This window comes from Rhipicephalus sanguineus, chromosome 6 (assembly GCF_013339695.2).
Source record: "Rhipicephalus sanguineus isolate Rsan-2018 chromosome 6, BIME_Rsan_1.4, whole genome shotgun sequence".
NCBI classification, from domain to species: domain Eukaryota; kingdom Metazoa; phylum Arthropoda; class Arachnida; order Ixodida; family Ixodidae; genus Rhipicephalus; species Rhipicephalus sanguineus.
Window position 1 is genome coordinate 168,045,622 of NC_051181.1, and position 18,006 is coordinate 168,063,627.

Consider the following 18,006-nt stretch of genomic DNA (forward strand, 5'->3'; position numbering starts at 1 on the left):
ACATGACCGTGTCAAGAGTGGCCGTGGTGTTGTCCACAGCGGTTGTAGCAAACGATAACCACAGTTCTGACAATGACATGTGCGCGCTTGCCACGCGCATACTTCCAAAGCTTCCAGCATTCTGCTCTCAGCCGTCGCTCGACGGATTCGGTACCAAAGTTCGCATCACCCGCCGCGACACAGAAAAATTGAGGCCCATTCGATACAGTGGAATTCGACTGGGGAATTTCACGAATTAGTATCAGCCAGTTACGTTTACATTAACGCCTCCTAAATAGGTTTACTATGGGTTCGCAAAAAACCTGGATCTGATTGGGTTGTAATTTTTGTTGATGTGGTTAGGTCACGCACAGAAATTTCGATTTCCGGGAGGTTTTCCTGCCAACCGTACAAACGTAACAAATGGTTGAAATTCGGGAGACTTTGCAAGTATACACTGAGGCTTTCGTTCGTTTGCAGAACTGATTAGCGATTTCGGAGTTCGTGAACATCCTCGGAAATAGAGATTTGGCCTTATCTGCCCAAGAGAAAGGATTTCTTTGAGAGCAATTCCCAGAACGAAGAGAGTCTCTGCACGAACCACGTGGTGGCCTGAGAGCGTAGCTGAACACTGCGACAAGTCCAAATACGTCTGACATGCAGGTCTTTGGTTTTCAGTACACCTGCTGAATTTTGGTGCGGCTTCGTCGCCTCAATGTGCCTCTTGCTTGTAGCATGTCGCTTTATCGCTGCAAAACCATGCAGTTCGCAATTAATAGTCTGACTGCAGACAATGCAAAATCCACTGCCATCGCTGCCTCGGCGACACCAAGATGATATAGTGTCACCATTTTAGTCCATCTTGTTCAGGATGTCGACATTGAACTTGGTGGAATTAAAGTCCCCAGAATCTAGGGACTTTAGGTGGAATGACCGGAGGCTCTGAGACGGCGAGACACGAACAATGCGAAAAGCAATTCTCCTCAAGAAACGTGTAGCAATACGTGTTTTGCTAATCCCGCCTAGGACGGAATAGTGTTCGTTGCTAGCCATTCCACGGAATAGTCTTTGTTGCTAGCTGTTCCACGGCGAACCTAGTTTTCCACAAGTTTCGCTCCTCCACTGAGTCGCGTTCCGTGAAAATCCTCAAACAACACGAAGCTTCCAATTAGCTGCGCCAGTTCACAGCTGGTGCGAAGCTTGTCCGCCATCTTGCCAGCTTCTCGGTTAGCAATAACCGCGGTTAATGTCTGCTGTGTAGCTACCCCTAACCATGGTTAGCCGTAACCATAGTCAGCTTAACCACGGTTAAGGCTGTCCGTGTGACAGGGGCATGACACTGGTTCGAGCAGCGGAACTTAAAAGAAGGGGCAAGAACAAGACAGACAAGGACGCGCTTGTACTAACAACTGAAATTTTATTTCTATGTTGCTGCGGCGGTGCGGTCACACCAGCTCGCGGCGAGCCACTCCTTCCGAGGTGCATTTTTTGGGAGGTCACGCCAGTTTACAACAGTCTAGAGAGGGTTATGTTGGCCCCCAAAAGCCTGAGCAAGCCAAACCAGCGCTTAATGAGCCTTTCCATAAATCTGCGTCCGGTCAGGTCCCCCAGAAAGCACCGGGCTCCATGCCACAAAAAATGCACGAACCCATTCCTCTTCTGCCGCGCGACAGCTTTGGAGTGTCACGTTTTGGCGGTGGCGGCGGGCTGCGCATGTAAAAACTAAGGTCTTTTTAAAGGTAGTGACAACTACACAAGCGCCCTCTCGAGGGGTCCAAGGAGCAGTGCTAGCAGACGACGCGCCGCTTGCTCCCGTGCATATTGCGGGCGCCTGAAACCGAACTCAGTGCGCGCTTAAACCGTTTAATTCCACCCTCATTCGCTTGCAGGGTGGTTTCCATTCCTTCTGCCTTTGCTGATGAGCAAAGATGCTCAGTGTTTCCGCCAAGTGTCTTGCGGTATTATTTACTCGAGCCTGCATTGTGGCCCTCTTGGGAAAATATCACGTGAAATGCTTCAACGAAGAAGCCTTGATCGACCTCGCGCATAGTAGTGCGGCAAAACACGGCAACGTGTGGCAAAAAAAGTAATCCCAAATGGTAATTTCCTTGTGAGTTTTTAGCGTTGAAGCTACCACGGTGAGAAAAACAAAGGCAGATATATTGGGGTTCCGATCTATTTAATGTTAAAAATATGGGGCGTCACTCTACAATGACTACTACACACAAATCTACAGTATAAAGAATGCCGAGATAGTGATAGCGTTGCTGAGATAATGTTCATGCATATGCACGAACAAAAGCACACCGGCCAGGCGAAAGGCTGCTTAAGTTGTAAATATTACAAAACCACTTACTTTGCACAGCTGGGTGTTTTCTCTGGGCGCAAATTTCTTGCGCCTGATTTTGTGGGGTCATACTTTCTTTCAGCATACATTTTTGTCAACGCGAGAAACGGGGGAAAAAAAAAAACATTTTTTTCCGTCCTCCGCGTGGTGAGGCAACCGAAGGCATAGGAGCCCTGCATACTAGCATGTCACGCTTCAAACATTCAATTCAAACACAAAATTCCTGCACCCACTGAAGCATCAGGTACACAGGTACTTCTAGTTTGCAACAACAATGCGAAAGAGATGCATGAAAAACTCTCCGCTTACTAAAATGGTCCAACTCCACGCGAAAAGGTCACGTGTCGCCAACCGGCCTATCACAGGGCGCGGCGGCTGGATCAAAACCTTTCGCTACTTTTGAAAGATAGAGGGACTTTAAAACACGTGCGCAGTGCACCGCCATTTATCCATCCATCGCTAGTGTGCTTATAGTTTGGCGCAGAACAGCGAAGAAGTAGTAGGATGTAGCAAGTTTCACGTTTTGGTGCAGTTTGGCACACTTGGTGCAGCTATCGCATCACTAAACATTACATTTTTGGTTTCTGCAATCATTTTTCTATCTGTCTGCAAACTTTCACACCCCAGGAAGCAGTAATTTTTCTGTAATATGATTCTGGCTGCCCTGATTCTTGGTGCCGCCAAAATGCAGCATCTGCAAAAAAATGGGGAGCCTCCTTCAGGGCATCTTTATAATTTGCCAGCACTCGTGTTCAAAACTCTGCTAGCAATTTATGAGCACCTTGTCAAAAAGAGAGCTTCTTGATATGTGCCAACGGCGTAAATTTATTTGGGCTGTGGCATCTAAGGAACAGCATGCTTCACTATTTACGGTTGAAACTGCAGATGCTGAGGCAGTAATGAAGTTCAGTTGTAACAATTTGAGAACCTTAGTGGAACTCAATCCAAAACCAAGCCTCCTAAGCATCAGATGAATGAGTGAGAAGGACAGACAACAAGCGGCCAAGTCTAACCTCAAGCATGCCATAGTCAAGAGTGTCCAGCTGGCACTGAATAAGGGCCACTACAATGATAAGTAGCAGTCATACCTCTGTCACACGGCCACCACCGAACTCCATTTCACTCCGTTCGGCATTTAACTCCATGATGGAGCATTACGAGAATGGAGTTGTGGCCGTGCTACATGGCTCGGTGCAAGCTTTTGACGGTTGCCACATGGGGCAGAAACAGCGCTGCTGCGCTCGTCGAAACGTCCAATTTTTTTGCCTGTGCAGTCGCCTTTAAAGCAACAAAAACGTGTTTTTGTGTGTTGATGAAGTTCTCGGAATCACCATTGCTGTCACAATGCTTGTGCATGCGCCTCACACGTGCAGAAACAAATATGGCGCGACGCTTCACAGCGGCGGCTTGGCGAGGCTGACGTTCGAAAAAATACAACTAAAACTTACACTACAGGGTGTGAAATGCTACGCAAAAAAAAGAGCACAGTTTTTAAAATTATAATTGAGCTCATTAGGACAATTTTGCTAGTGTGGTTTTCAGCGTAGCAGTAGCTCCATCGAGCCGAGATGGTCATTACCGAACTCCCTCCACCAAAAGCTCCATTTAACTTCCTCAGCGAAATGGTGACCGTGTGACATGAACCCCATCTCTCTCGAGGAAAAGACGAGGGAGTTAAACGGAGTTCACGGGTGCCCGTGTGACAGGGGTATCACATTACATATCTAGTGTCTGTTGACGTCTACATTGCGAAATATGCACATCCCGATTATTGTTTTCTTGATAAACTGTATGTTATTCGTTTTTCCCATTTTTCTCAAAATATAAACTTATGACTGTTCAATCTTGAGGCCTCGATATCTTGGCTGCAAGGGCAGCTGCAACAATAATTCTTTTTGAAATGGAAATCTGTGTGTACAGAATACAAGTATGGGAGCAGAATTTAGAGCACAAGCCTTTTTAACTCATCAAAATTGTAACAGGATGCCAACTGCTCTTCAGAATGAAATGTTCATTCTGTTGTAAAATAGCTAAGCAAGGCAAAAGAAAAACTTGTCGCATACTTTCAATCTTTAGTCATTAGTCTATGTTGCCGTACCTCAAATATTGCTTTTAATTAAGCACTTTTTTTTCTATCGAGGCCTTAAACAATAGGGGGTGAACTTAAGTTATCTCAGGAACAAGATGAGTCACAGGAAAAGTAATTACATATTTAAAACCAGCAGAAAGAACTGCACAATACTGCAGTTTCATAATGATCACTGAGGAAATAAAAAATGTCTAATATGAGTCTCCGTTCAAGTATTTTCATTATACACCTATACCAACACACCTAACTGGCAGTTAACTTGGCCCATCTCATCCTTATTTGTTTTCAATGGAGCCATGTGTAATTTTGTAGGAAGGTGTTTGCACTTTTTGTGTCTACACGTCTTTTATGTTTACACCTCTCGCGTTGTGGACACAATTTTGCCACCAAAATTGCTGGAGCTTACCAAAGAATGTTGCACATTAAAACTTTCGATTATCTTATTTTTACTCCCTTTGCAGCTTCTTTGTTTTTTCTTCTACACTATTGCTCCAATAATTTCTCTGTTTTTCACTGCAATTCCTAGCTCATGTGGGTCCTTGTCTACTGCTGTCATTTGGAAAACTAGTCTAGCGAACATTGCAATGTTCGCCTTCACGCTGCACAATCTATACCACGTTTCGCCTCGTAGACTGCTTCTCCTGCAAACAGTAGACGCGAACCCTATGGTCTTAAGCTTTGGTTTATGCATGTTTTAATGCTATATAGACTATTTTACGCACGGGTTTCGGTGCCACCGTATTGGGCTGTTAACCTTTCCATTTTGTATCTTTAACAATCAAATGAATAGTACTGTGGTGGACGTATATGCATGAAACGGTTGGCTTGGTGCATTCAACGTTTCCTGATCTTATCAACTCAAGTCCTGAGATACAACAACAAGAAAACATTAGTTTAACAGCCCAAGGTGGCGGCGCCCACGTGTCTTACGTAACATCGTCTCTACATACTGGCAAGTTCACAGGAATGGAACGGTAGGACTCGTGTAAAAAAAAAAAAAGGAAGGCATGGCATATGCTCATGTTTGTCTTAGCCTCAGCCAGTGAATGTACCGGATTAAGAAACAGCAGCAGTGGGAAATTGCTCCCTGAAGATGACCAATAAACATAGAATTTGACGCCACTTGAGAAATAATGATGAAACATCGAAGAGCTTAGAAGAAAAAGAAAATCTTCGGGGCGGGACAGCCAAGTTGCCAATTTCCTTTAAGGTTTTTAAAAAGTTATTTGTGAAACGCTTTTATAACGTGTGGAAAGTGCAGGAGAGGGCTCCCTCACTGCTACAGATGTTAACTTTCTTCACAGAATCGTGCAATTAGACAGAGACTACCTAAATGTCTTCAGTGCAACAAATACTTGCCTTTGAGCAAATCGTTCCTTTTAATAAAATGAATAGACTTCGAAAAGTTTTTGGCTATTACTTGCATACATCAACAGTTATTGTCAATTTCTGCACAATTAAAAGGCTTTGTTTATATTATGTAGAACACTCAGTGTACCATAATGAACTCTATCTGGCACTTGCCTTGTCTCGCAAGTTTCTAACAGCATTGTTAATTCTTCTCTGCTACAGCATATGACCTGGCAAAGAATAATGGCCACAACACCTGCTGTAGACTCTTGCAGCATCACAACATGGAGCAACAATAAAAATGCTTCTTTCCAACAACAGCATGTTCATCCTTGGGAACACACCTCTTATATACACCTGTTTGCTTTGAAACATCCCCAGGCTGACAGCATGTGTTGCCTTTAAGAGGCCCTGAAACGGTTTTTGAAATGTTGTCAGCGTCTAAGCTACGTCATCATCAAATCATTCGCACCACAAATTAAGTGACGCACTGTGTATCAAAGCAGCTACGGGTAATTATAGTTATACCCTCCTTCTTGCCACTGCGTTGCCTCAACTCACGAAACCATCACTGGCGACCGTAGCGCACTCGACAAGTTGAACTCTGTTGAGTGTGCTTCGCAGCGCATGCCGTTGGGCAACAGAGACGAAGCGCGTGGAGTGGTTGAGATCTGCTCCGCCAGGTGCCAACACACTACCGGCTGATCTTATTTTATTCTCCTGAACGGCGACTATTTGCAAAGGCATGCGGACAAAAAACAGTATTTGAGAACGACCATCGGTTAGTGTAAACTTAAGCAATATGGTTGAGTCTTCAAGGATAAAGTTACAGCCACAGATATGTGAATCCTGGCGTTGACCGGACAGCGAGAGCCCGACCACTGCAGCACCAATCACTACATTTGCGGCATACAACTCGACTAGGGCAATTCATAGTGTTTGAGTAAAAAAAAAACCTCAAGATAAGCACTCTCGTGCAGCTCACATCAATACACAGCACATTGTAACACAGGCAGACGACACTCGCAGCCCACCTGAGGTTTAGTGGCATAAATTGGACATATCCAGTCAGATCGGTCGCTGGTGCTACGTAACATGGAACAATGCTTTGTAGAAAGGGCATGAGCAATTGAAAAGTTGTTGGGCTGAGCTGCTGCTATCTTTAGCGATTGACATGTTTAATGTCTTGTAATAAATTACACAGTTGAAGCAGGAACTTAAATCAGTCTGAAATTGATTCTGAGGGCTTGCTTCACCAGCCCAATGTGTTTGTACAAAATCATCAAAACTGTTTTAGGGTAATAGATCTTTGGGGCACAAGCAGGTTTAGATGCTACGATGGAGTGTTTGAGAAGAATGCCGTCCTCTCCTTCCTCTACGACAGCTACTGAAGCATCTTCCTAGTCATGGTTCTGTTCTCAGCGATTGACATGTTTAATGTCTTGTAATAAATTACACAGTTGAAGCAGGAACTTAAATCAGTCTGAAATTGATTCTGAGGGCTTGCTTCACCAGCCCAATGTGTTTGTACAAAATCATCAAAACTGTTTTAGGGTAATAGATCTTTGGGGCACAAGCAGGTTTAGATGCTACGATGGAGTGTTTGAGAAGAATGCCGTCCTCTCCTTCCTCTACGACAGCTACTGAAGCATCTTCCTAGTCATGGTTCTGTTCTCTACAGAATTGTGCAATTAAACAGACACTACCCAAATGTCTTCGGTGCAACAGACTCCTGCTTTTAAGCATGTCGTTCCTTTAATAGTGAACAGCCTTCTAAAAGTGTTAGGCTATTAATTTGCATTTTTTGCAGTTATCATTGACTTCCACACTTTTTTTTAAAATTTAGTATTACATGGAACACACAGTAAATACTGTGTCTAGAACTTCCTTACCTTTTTAAATCTCTAACAGTGTTATTCTTGGCCAGAATATGACCTGGCAAAGAAAGTAACAACCACAATGGCTGTTGTCGACTCTTGAAGCCTCATGATATGGGGAAACAATAAAAATGCTTATTTTGGACGACACCTCATACACACATCTGCAGCATGTTTGCCTTATAGCATTCTAGGCTGCAGAGAGACACGCCTGTTTTGGAGCAGGAGTACTTTTTGGGGTTCAGGCAGCCTTTGATGCTGCACAGCGCTCTCTTTGGGTACTCGCAGGGAGCCACAGCAGGTGGAAGTGGGAACGGAAGGCCAGGAGGAAACATTAGCAGCGTTCCAGCTTCACTGCTCCGCAGCAGTGATACTTTAGGTGTGTCTGCCTTCTTAGCTGGCTTCTTGCAGGCACGAAGCCGAGACTCTGACTTTTTGAGCAGCCGTTCAATAGTCTGCTTCTTGTCTTTCTCTTTCTTTTCTTCAGCCTGCTGCTTTCGTTTTTTGGCACGCTGCATTCTGCGCTGGATCATTTCCTCTGTCATCTCCTTAATGGGCTCGACCTGCAATGTACATTTGCATGTCTGCAGCCATTGTCCAACATGCTACAGTGGGTTATTGCATCAGTATTTTGAAGTTCACCTTTCTCTGCATATACTCTAAAAAGCATACAGGCTACACTGGTTGCAAGTATCAGGCCGACTGCAGGCTGTGCACATGTATAACAGAGGCTCCACGGAAAGCACAGAACTTTGTCTGCAGTTCCCTACGCTAAAGGACCATTGACAGTGACGATGACACCTGCGCATCTTTGCGCAATCCTTCCTTTTTATTACAGTGTATCACCACCTATGTTGCTGCAAGTATATTTCAAATATACAGCACAAGTATAGTTGTCAGCCCACTTTTCAGAATCACCATGACAAGCGTGTGCTTTTTAACAGCGGAGCTGTTTATCAAATCGTTTTTTGTCCGACGAACCAAAAGCTATCACCATCAACGGGCATGTGCCACAGAAATGAGGTAAATCTCACTACTCACCACTGGTCCACTAAAAATGAAAAAAGCAAATAAAACTATCATCTTCATGAATGTGTATGTGCCACAGAAATTGTGTAAATCCTACTACTTGCCAATGGTCCATTAAAAATGGAGAAGGAAACGTTAGCCCAACAACAAATGGCTGCAAAGCGACAGCGGCGAGCCAAAGCCCCGAGTGAGTACAAGGAGAGAATACTAGGTAACGGGAAAGGCAAAGGCGGCTGCTAGAAGACTCTGAAGCGATGGAAGGCCTCCGCCAACGATGACGTGCCCGTAGGTCTATGACAGGTGCGAACGCTTGGTTTCAGCGCGAGTTTCTGTCTCTGGAGTTTGGACATAAGTGTCGTGTCCGTGACTGTGGTTTAACTTGAACCTCTCTGCGCTGAGAATCAACGTAGAAACAACGTAGCATCACCTAGCTAAAGCCTAGCAACGACCTAGAAGCAACCCATAAACAAGCTGCATCGCCTAGCTAAGGCCTAGAAACAACCTAGAAGCAACCAGATTAGTATGCAGAATCATCCAGTTTTACTGTTTCAAGCCTTGCGTGGCTTAGTGCAAGCTTTGCCAATTTTTTTATTTCTCACAACAGTTGTGTTGCCAAAGCGCTGAAAGGTTCATATAGGTGGCATGTAATGGCCCAATCAGCCATCTGGTGACATCATCAGGAGGGTTCACTTTTCCTGCCTGCTATGCGTCAACTAGAATAGCCCTATTCACATTAGTTTGTGCTTCAACTGCGCCCTTGCTCTGCATGGTGCTCTTTAGTACTATAACTGCATCATTCTATTCAAGTTAGAAATACCATGGTTAGGAGGCAAACAAAACTTATATATTTAATGTAGCTTCTATACATCCACAGACGTGCAGGGACATGATCTTGAAACCTGTGATGGAAGCAACATTTTGCTTTTTGGAAAAATGTTATTATGAAGCAGCCATAACTGTTTTTAGTGCACAAGAAATGCTAGTTTGGAGCAGCTATTGGTGTTTTCGGAGCAGAAGGCAAAATATTCTGAATGACTCCTGCAGTTTAAAGCATCATTTAAGCATCTTATAAATAGTAATATTTAATATTAAATGGACACAAAGAAAATAGAGTTAAAACTCTAACGAAACCTGATTTTACAAAGTGCCCAATCGAACTAAGAAATTTCCATTTCTCCAGCAAATACTCATAGGCTTCAGTGTTGTCATCAACCCCAGTCAACGAACTAATTTGGCCATCAAACCCGACTTAACATATTTTTTCCTGAAATAACTGGCCGAAAGAGCAGTGATTTACTCTTAATTTTGACCAATATGAGTTTTTTCTTTTAACGTGTGCTCTAAAGCGATCATGTTAAAACATCTGGGTGCCATAGTTATGGCCCTAGCTTTATTTTAATGAAGCTAGGCGCCATACCCATGCACCGAACATTGGACTAGGCAGTCAAGAGGGCTCTTACATACCAGATGGTACTGGAGGTAGCAGTGGTTGTTTTGTTAATTATGGCTTATGCGACAGCCATCTGCTCGCACAATCAAGGCATCCGCGACATCGCATATCACATGACCACCTACGTGGCCACCGTCGCCCTGACACCCTATGCCTGAACCGCCCCTCACGGACTTTTCAGACCCACAGGTGTAGGTTGCCGGCAGAAACAATGCCGTGGTAGCTTTCGGGTGTCACTACGTCGCAATTTTAGATCACAAAGGACCGAAAAATCGTTCTAGATCTTACAAAATTCTTGATTTAACGAAATAATTCAAGCGCAGTAATGACTTCTTTAAATTGAGTTTCAACTGTGTTAAGAGACTGATTCTTAAAGGAGTGGTGACACAAAATTCGGACACAATTCGACTGTTGAATCACACTAAAGGGTGCATATAGGTGGCATCTGTACAATATCAGCCACAAATACAGCCTAAAAGGTATTTTAATTGAGTTCTGAAGTTCGTGAAAGTGCCGGATCGGAAATAGAAGCAAAAGACGATGAGGTCACCGAGTGGATACCACGTACGTCACGAGTTCTGGCCGGGTTACCGGAGGCGTGTACGAGACCGACAACGCTGGTAGCGACACCTCATGATGCGTAGCCTAACCAGAGACCTACAATATAACATCACAGCGTCTTACCCGCTTACTGATTCTATGTAAAGCATTTGCAGTGAGATAATTAGCAACTCACAGTATTCTCATTGCTTTTTTTCCCGACAAGAACTAGAACGCGACGGAAAAAATCGAAAAAAAATTATTGTAGTTGGACAAAACGCCACAAGATGTCGCTATGGGCTCCGCAGTTGTACGCAGTTGCTGCTGCTGCTGCAGCCGTCAACAGCTCCGGTAACCAGGTACCCGCAAACGATAGGAAGTCTACAGACGAACTAAAGCTCTCTGCTGCCGGGGTCATATTGCGTAGTGGACAGATAACTGCTTCGACCCTCCGACGTGCGTACATGGGATTGGTATGCCTTGAGAACGCGGCGTTGCCTGATATAAATACGAGTCAGTAAAGCGTACATCACGTCATTTGCATGTTACGCATAAACACTGTTACAGAGTGCCAATGTTGTGATTTCAATGCTTCCTTCGTCACTTCTCATCCTGCTACGTTACGAACGATCGGAGCGAACATGTTTCAGCACGTCTAATGCTGCGGCTACTCCAAGCCTGGCGGAAAACGTCGTTTCAGTTGGACAACGACTACAAGAACAAAATCGCAGCTACCGCCGAGATTCGCAAAGTGAATCGAGCATTTCTTACTGATTTTTACACTCCTGCCAGCTCTTTCGTCCATCGCCGCACTAGATGAGCAACGTAGTTTGACAATCGAGGAAACAAGCACTCGCAACGCTCAACACCTGCTCAACACAGCAAACGAAACAGCAGCACTGACAACATAGCAGAAGCTGGCCAGTGACGTCACTCGTTCTTGCGGTCTTGTTTACCAAGTAGACCATCTACGTCACGGGGCTGCCGAGTGCTCTTCGAAATCGAAACTGCCTCCGGTCGTAACATACGAGCATATAATTAAACATTCGTCTCGCGCTGGGGCAAATGAGTTTCGTTGCCGCTATTATCGAGTAAGTAGCCATTGATTAAGAGCAAAAAACAGAGGTTCACAAATTTTCTGTCACCACTCCTTTAACCTCCACTGCAGTACATCAGCGCTTTCTGCATGCCAATAAACTAATTTTCTGCATTGAAAAGAGTTACTGAAAATCGCTGGTGCTGCTTCTCAGTTTGAATCACCCGCACTGAATGAAGAACTTGATGTCACCACTTCGCAATCAGCGGGCATCCGAGAGCCTGTAAACTGTTCTTGGTGACAGCACTAGAGTGTCCTAGAACAACAGCACATCTTCTATTAGCGGAGTACAAGCTTCACCATATGGAGCTTATTACTTGTCAAAATGGCAGCAACAGTCCCGCTGTTGGTGCCATTGTGATAATAAAGCCAGACGAATTGTTCAGGGGCTGTCTTGTTTAAGAATATTTATTTTTGTAACTACTTTCTGTGCTGCCAAAGAAGTACATTCACGTGCCTTTTCATTGCCTGGTATTCCAATGGCTTGGGATCCAGCAGGAACAGACAGACATACTTTATAAAATATTTGTGGCGCAACTGAGACAAGCAAGAAAACAAGAGGGCGCCAGACTTTCAACTAGTCTATTTTCCTCACATCCCCTAAATATATATGCACACAAAGAGGGGGCCCCTGTAGCACAATAAAAAAATCCACGCATATCCACGAAGTGAATGCTGAATGGGCGAAGCACGGGGGACCGTTCAGTAACCGTGAATCTCCCGTGACACTGCCCACTCGCACGTGTAAATGAGTGACAACGCGTGTGTACAGTTATATACAATGTGTTTTATTGGTCATAACTCGTATGTCGTGTTCAGTTGTGGATTCCATTTTCCCTTCATTATTACTGCTTTGTGGTCTGTGAAATTTAGAGCCAATGGTTCTTCAATCGGATCTAGCCTCAAAGACGAGGTCGTGCGGCGCTGTGCCCGAGAACGGTCTATTTTGGGACCATGTGTGCGCTACGCGCGCTCTGTAGACAGTTTTGCACATGTTGTCACCTGTTAATCGATGCGCTTGTTTTCGAGTAGCTTTCGAGTACGGTCTATTTTTAAACCATATGCGCGCTATGCGCGCTCTGTAGACTTTATGCACAGCTGTTTTGCACCTGTGCTTCGACTGTTGACTACGGCGGACGGACGGACATTGTGAGGTCTTAAGGTGCTTCGCCCCTAAAAGAAACCTATCGCACAGCGCTATCTAAAAATTCATTCTTGTACAGAGATATCGAAGGGACAGACGCATTCATCCCCTTTCTGTATGCCTCAAGCACTTCATGTGCTAACGTCTCCCTGCTCGTCCTATCACACGAGTTTCTCCGAACAGTGGTGCACAGCCGCATGAAGCACAATGGAACGGCAGGTGTGAACCCACCCCATTCTTAAGTGACAATATATGCTCCCTAAGGCGATCATTAAAGGCCAACTCCGGCGATTTTTCAAGGTCGATGGATCTCAATGAAATTCACTGGGTACGTTCCTTTGCACGTTTCCGTCATTTAAGCCAAATTACAGGCTTGAGACATGCGCAGATTGTTTGCAAATAAATTTTAAAGATTGTCTGCAAACGCCCTCCTGGCTTCACACAATTATTGGCAACATTGCGTCTGTGACGTCAGTATTGGGAAGGCGGCGGAAGTGACGCAGCCGAGGGTACCGCTAACTTCGGCCGCTACAGCGAGCGTCTGCTGTGCACAAGGCGACAGACAGCGTTGGTTTGGCAAGTGCTTCGCTGGTCGTCCCGGCTGTCACAGTTTTCATACTCCGTGCCGGCGTGATCGTCATGCCTTGCACGACTTCCGGTTCGTTCGTAACAACGTCTACGTCATACGTAGACAGTACACTTGGTTGGGTTTCGGTTTCGGTGTCGCGCTTTTTTGCTTATTTAAAATTGTTCTCCAATATGCCGAGTATTTCTGCTATCGGGCCCGTAACAGGAACGTCTCGGGAACATAAAATCACCATTACTTTGGCATGGCCAAAAAATCGCCGGAGTTGGCCTTTAACACAGCGGCCTGTTTGGCCTGTATGTACAACTTGCCACAGCTCAACAGAATTTTGTAAACGCCCACCATGCAATGCAGAACTGGCCAGGCGTGGTTTTTTTTGCATGAAAGCTTGGGTTTTTGCGAAGATATGCGGGCACAAAGCTTCAGAGCTTGTTGGGTGCCGAGAAGAACACTGGAATGTCATGCCTGTTTGCAACTTTTTGCAAATTGTGGGCAATGTTGTGCATGTAAGGCAGAACTAGTGGTTTCTTTTTTCTGCACAGCCTCAGGCTGCCTGCTGCATCCTTTAAGCTTCCGGAGCAGAGATTCGGACACACTGGTTAAGACCGCCGAAGGGAAGCCGGCTGCAACCAGCCTTGAAATATGCACCTGAAAACTGTCGTCCATGGTGTGCTCGCTCGACTTAACAATGCGGACCGGAGACACATTGTCGCAATGGCTCTTTTCACGGTTTTCGAGTGTGCAGATTCATAAGGCAAGAGGTCCTTATGTGCATGGTGGCTGTACATCCAGCACGAATGTGTAGCATTTAATGACAGGTTGATGTCTAAAAACTGCAAATCATTGTCTTGAGGTAGCTCATGTGTAAATGTCAAGTCTTTACCATGCTGTATAAAAACTGATAAAACATTCTTTACATCGTCACAAGCGGTCAAAGAGTTAGGGGTGTTTAGAAATGCAAGAAAATCCTCAACGTATCTAAAAACTTTAGGACAAAGATCCGAGTCGAGGTTTCTAGCAAGTGCCTGGTCAATTAGATGAGAGAAGGATGTTGCATAGTACAGGAACTACACATGAACCAATAGAAATGCCTTTGTGCTGTACACAGATAGTCATTAAAAGAAATAAATGTGCTACTCAAGTAAAATTCGAGCAGACAAGAAATTATGAATTGATAAACCACAAGAGCTGATAAAGTCAGCGCTACCATTGCCATCAATACATTCTCTAACACAGGGAAGAAGTTAATCGTGAGGCACTGAATAAAAGAAATTCTCGACATCGATACTGAAGGCATACCCAAAACCACTTCTACTGCTCAAAAAATCCGCGGCTGAATTTTCTGTGGCAAACGGGTCATCAAGGTAACCAAGGTGCTTAAGCAAGAAGCGACTAACCTGAAGTTGCATATATTTGAGTGATGTGAGGACAATAAACTAGCTAAAGTCCCTATCCTCTTGTTTTCTTGCTTGTCTCGGTAAATATTTTATTAAGCTATCCACCAACTCGCCCAAAGATAGACATACCCTCGCTATTTAAAATTATGTTTAAAATATTACCCAGTAAAATTTCACTCAGGTTTGAAATGCACAGCTTTTAATGCACCTAATGAGTCAGCAGATATGATTGCTTTTTTTTGTTTGTTGGCGAGTGATGATTTCCTGTAGTGCATCTCATAAGACATAAACTTCAGCTGTGAAAATGGAAATACACTGATTTACTCTATGTTCCTCTGCAACAATCCGAATCAATACCCATGTGGTTCTTTCTTCTTGTTTGTTTGTTTCTGAGCTATCCGTGTAAAATTATGTGTAGCCTTTACCCTGAAGAGCATGGAATTATTGCATTATGTGCTCTGGTGGGGTTTCTTCCTTTAGATGGTTTGTGAAAAATTCGAAGCTGCGCAATATAAAGCCATGGCGGCAGTCTTGTTGGTTTCTTAGCAGCATTGAGGGCTTTATTGTAAATATCAATGCGTGAGAGTGTTCTTTAATGTGTAAAGTGAGTGGTCTAGTTGAGTGTAGCTTGTTTAGGTAGTGCATGTGTGAGCAACATTTCGTGTTCAAGAAAAACCATGGGCTCAATGAGGTAACAATAAAAAATAGCTATTTTTCTGACAGAAAAAAAGGACACCGTGCTTACATAATCAGTGCCCAAACTGAGCATTTTAACATATGTTTCAAATAAACCACATGTTGAATGATCATATTGTGCCATTCCTAGTGCACTACATTTCCCTTCCTGCCAGGCAATAAAAGGAGTAACCATCATGTTATGTCAATGTCTAGTCTTAAACATGAAGCCACAGTGAACCACATGCATGCCTGGTGAGTGTCGTCATATGAATGCAGTAAGAGTCATTATCAATGTGGTCTACAGTGTAGGCACACCCTGTCCACACTCCTTGTATCTTGGGCTCAGCATACTCATCAGCTCAAATGTAAGCACTGCTCTAGCAACCCTTCAACGTTGAGCAGAGCACGTGACTGAAGAGGTCCACTGGGCTGAATAGAGTAGAGTAGAACCTTGAAGCTGGCACACACCCACGCTGGGGGATTGGCCAAGTACCGGGTAGTTTTAAAAGGCAATTCTTAAATTACAGGTTAAATTTTGTCTATTTAAGATGAAAGAAGTAAAAATGAAACAAAAATTGAAAATGTTAAGAATAGAACAATAGGATAGTACAAATATAAGTAATGAAGCGAAGAATTCGAACCAAAAATAAAGCAATTTGGAAAAGTAAAAAAAAAAAACAGACGTAAAGATTGATTCTATAACCTAAATCCCTTGAACCTTTAAGAAACTCCTGCAAGGCATCGGCAACATTCCCATCACTGTATCCAGGGGTCAGAACAAAGTTCATTTGGTGCGTTTAAATCTAATCCAAGGAGTCGGAAGACGGCACCTAAAGTAATTTTGCGCAAGGTAAGAGTGTCTATACCTGGAAATGAGATAATGCGCTGTTGTCTGATGTACTCTGCAAAAACAACAATTAGGGGAAGCAATCTCTGTGTAAATAAAATTTAGATATGGAGCCTGACAATGTAGTCTAGTGACTGCAACTTCAATTGCTCGCATTTGACATAGTTTACTATTCCAATGATGACTGAAGTGCTGAAATTCTGATGTTATGACGGCGCAGAAAATTCATCCAACATCAATTTCCTCCTCAATCTAGCACTTCTAATGAATTTGGATGCTGGCAATATATGAATAAACGGGCCATTAAAAGATGTCTTTGCTAGCGCATCTGCCATTTCATTCAGAAATAGGCCCTTATGTCCTGGAACCCAAACCAATTTAATCAAATTTATATGAGGGAACTAATGATTTTAATGCACACAAAACATGCAAGTCCTCTTTTGCAGTGAGGGAGGTACATACCGATAGCGAATCTGTCAAAATTACTGCAGAAATGATAATTTACAGAGAGCTAGAAGGATCGCTAAAAATTCTGCTACAAACATCTGGAAGGCGAAGAGAAAACGACCAATGTAGAGTAGGAGAAAAAAAATCCCAATTCCACATTTTTATTCACTTTGTGAAGCATCAGTCGCTATGACTGTCTTGGCATATCTACCAGACAATCAGTTAAAAATAGCGTTCAAAAAGCGGTACGACATAATATTTGCATTACCTGAACGGCGGCGGGGCCGTCTTCATCTTTGTCCTTTGACTTGCTTTCGAGGAGCGCTCGCTGCCGCGCCGTCATCAGTGTGGGGTCCTTCATCTTGCGGAGCTCGTCGTCTACTTCTTCGAGGCGGCCAGACTCCAGGGCCTCGAGCCAGGCCTCTTCTTCGTCATCACTGTGGCTGCTTGGCTCGTCCGACCGAGTCACGTTCTTCTCCAGAGCTTGCTGGCCACCGATCTTGATTTTCAGCTTCAACGCAGGCTTGCCTCCATCTCCGCTTTGCGGGCTTGCAGGTGGCGAAAGCGCTTCTTCCTCCGTGCCGCCGCGCTTACGTTTGTGCTTCTTATGCTTGTGCTTCTTGTGCCGCTTGTGTGGTGGTAGCTGGCCGAGCACGTCATTCTCAGCCTTTACTGCCTCTCTTTTCTTCGGCATCATTGCGGACTCTCGACGGACTCTCACTAGGGACCGTACTCTCACAGAACACTCATACAACCATTTAGGACTTTTTTTTTTTTTTTACTGACAACTGAACATTACCGGGAGGTAACTCATGGGATCCGGACCAACCATTTAGGAGGGGTGCCAGCGAGCGAGCGACTATAATGACCTAGAGCGACTATAGTGACCTCTAGGGGAGAGTATTTCGGCGCGTGTTAAAAAGTCACGTGGTACACAGAGCTGCGGCGGTCGCGGTGCCTAGGCGACGAAGACGCGGCCGCGGCGGCACTCCGACCGTCGTTGGGTTCTGGGGCAGTGCCATGTTTCCTTTGGTATTACAACGCATTCAGTGGGCATTGCGATGAAGCAGTAACTGCATGAGCTGCACTTCACAGCGCACAAATGCAACATTCAAGGGTAAAATTTAGCACAGCTTCACTGACTTTGCGT

The 18,006-nt window shown here is 44.4% G+C and overlaps 2 protein-coding genes across 3 annotated transcripts in view; one reads left to right on the forward strand and one right to left on the reverse strand.

Moving 5' to 3' along the window:
* The window catches only part of LOC119397025 (ankyrin repeat domain-containing protein 16), a 115,698-nt gene extending 109,615 nt beyond the window's left edge, over nucleotides 1-6,083 (forward strand). For both annotated transcript variants that reach the window (XM_049417304.1, XM_037664450.2), the window contains one exon: nucleotides 5,988-6,083. In XM_049417304.1, coding sequence (XP_049273261.1) covers nucleotides 5,988-6,064 — 77 coding nt within the window. In that variant the 3' untranslated portion in view covers nucleotides 6,065-6,083. The remainder of the gene's footprint in view (nucleotides 1-5,987) is intronic.
* Nucleotides 6,084-7,608: 1,525 nt separating this feature from the next.
* On the reverse strand, nucleotides 7,609-17,726 carry LOC119397026 (INO80 complex subunit B). The gene is made up of 2 exons (XM_037664452.2): nucleotides 17,125-17,726; nucleotides 7,609-8,205 (listed from the first exon to the last, which is right to left on the reverse strand). The coding sequence occupies exons 1-2, from the start codon at nucleotides 17,551-17,553 to the stop codon at nucleotides 7,795-7,797; spliced, it is 840 nt and encodes a 279-aa protein (XP_037520380.1). The 5' UTR covers nucleotides 17,554-17,726; the 3' UTR covers nucleotides 7,609-7,794.
* Nucleotides 17,727-18,006: the final 280 nt, after the last annotated feature.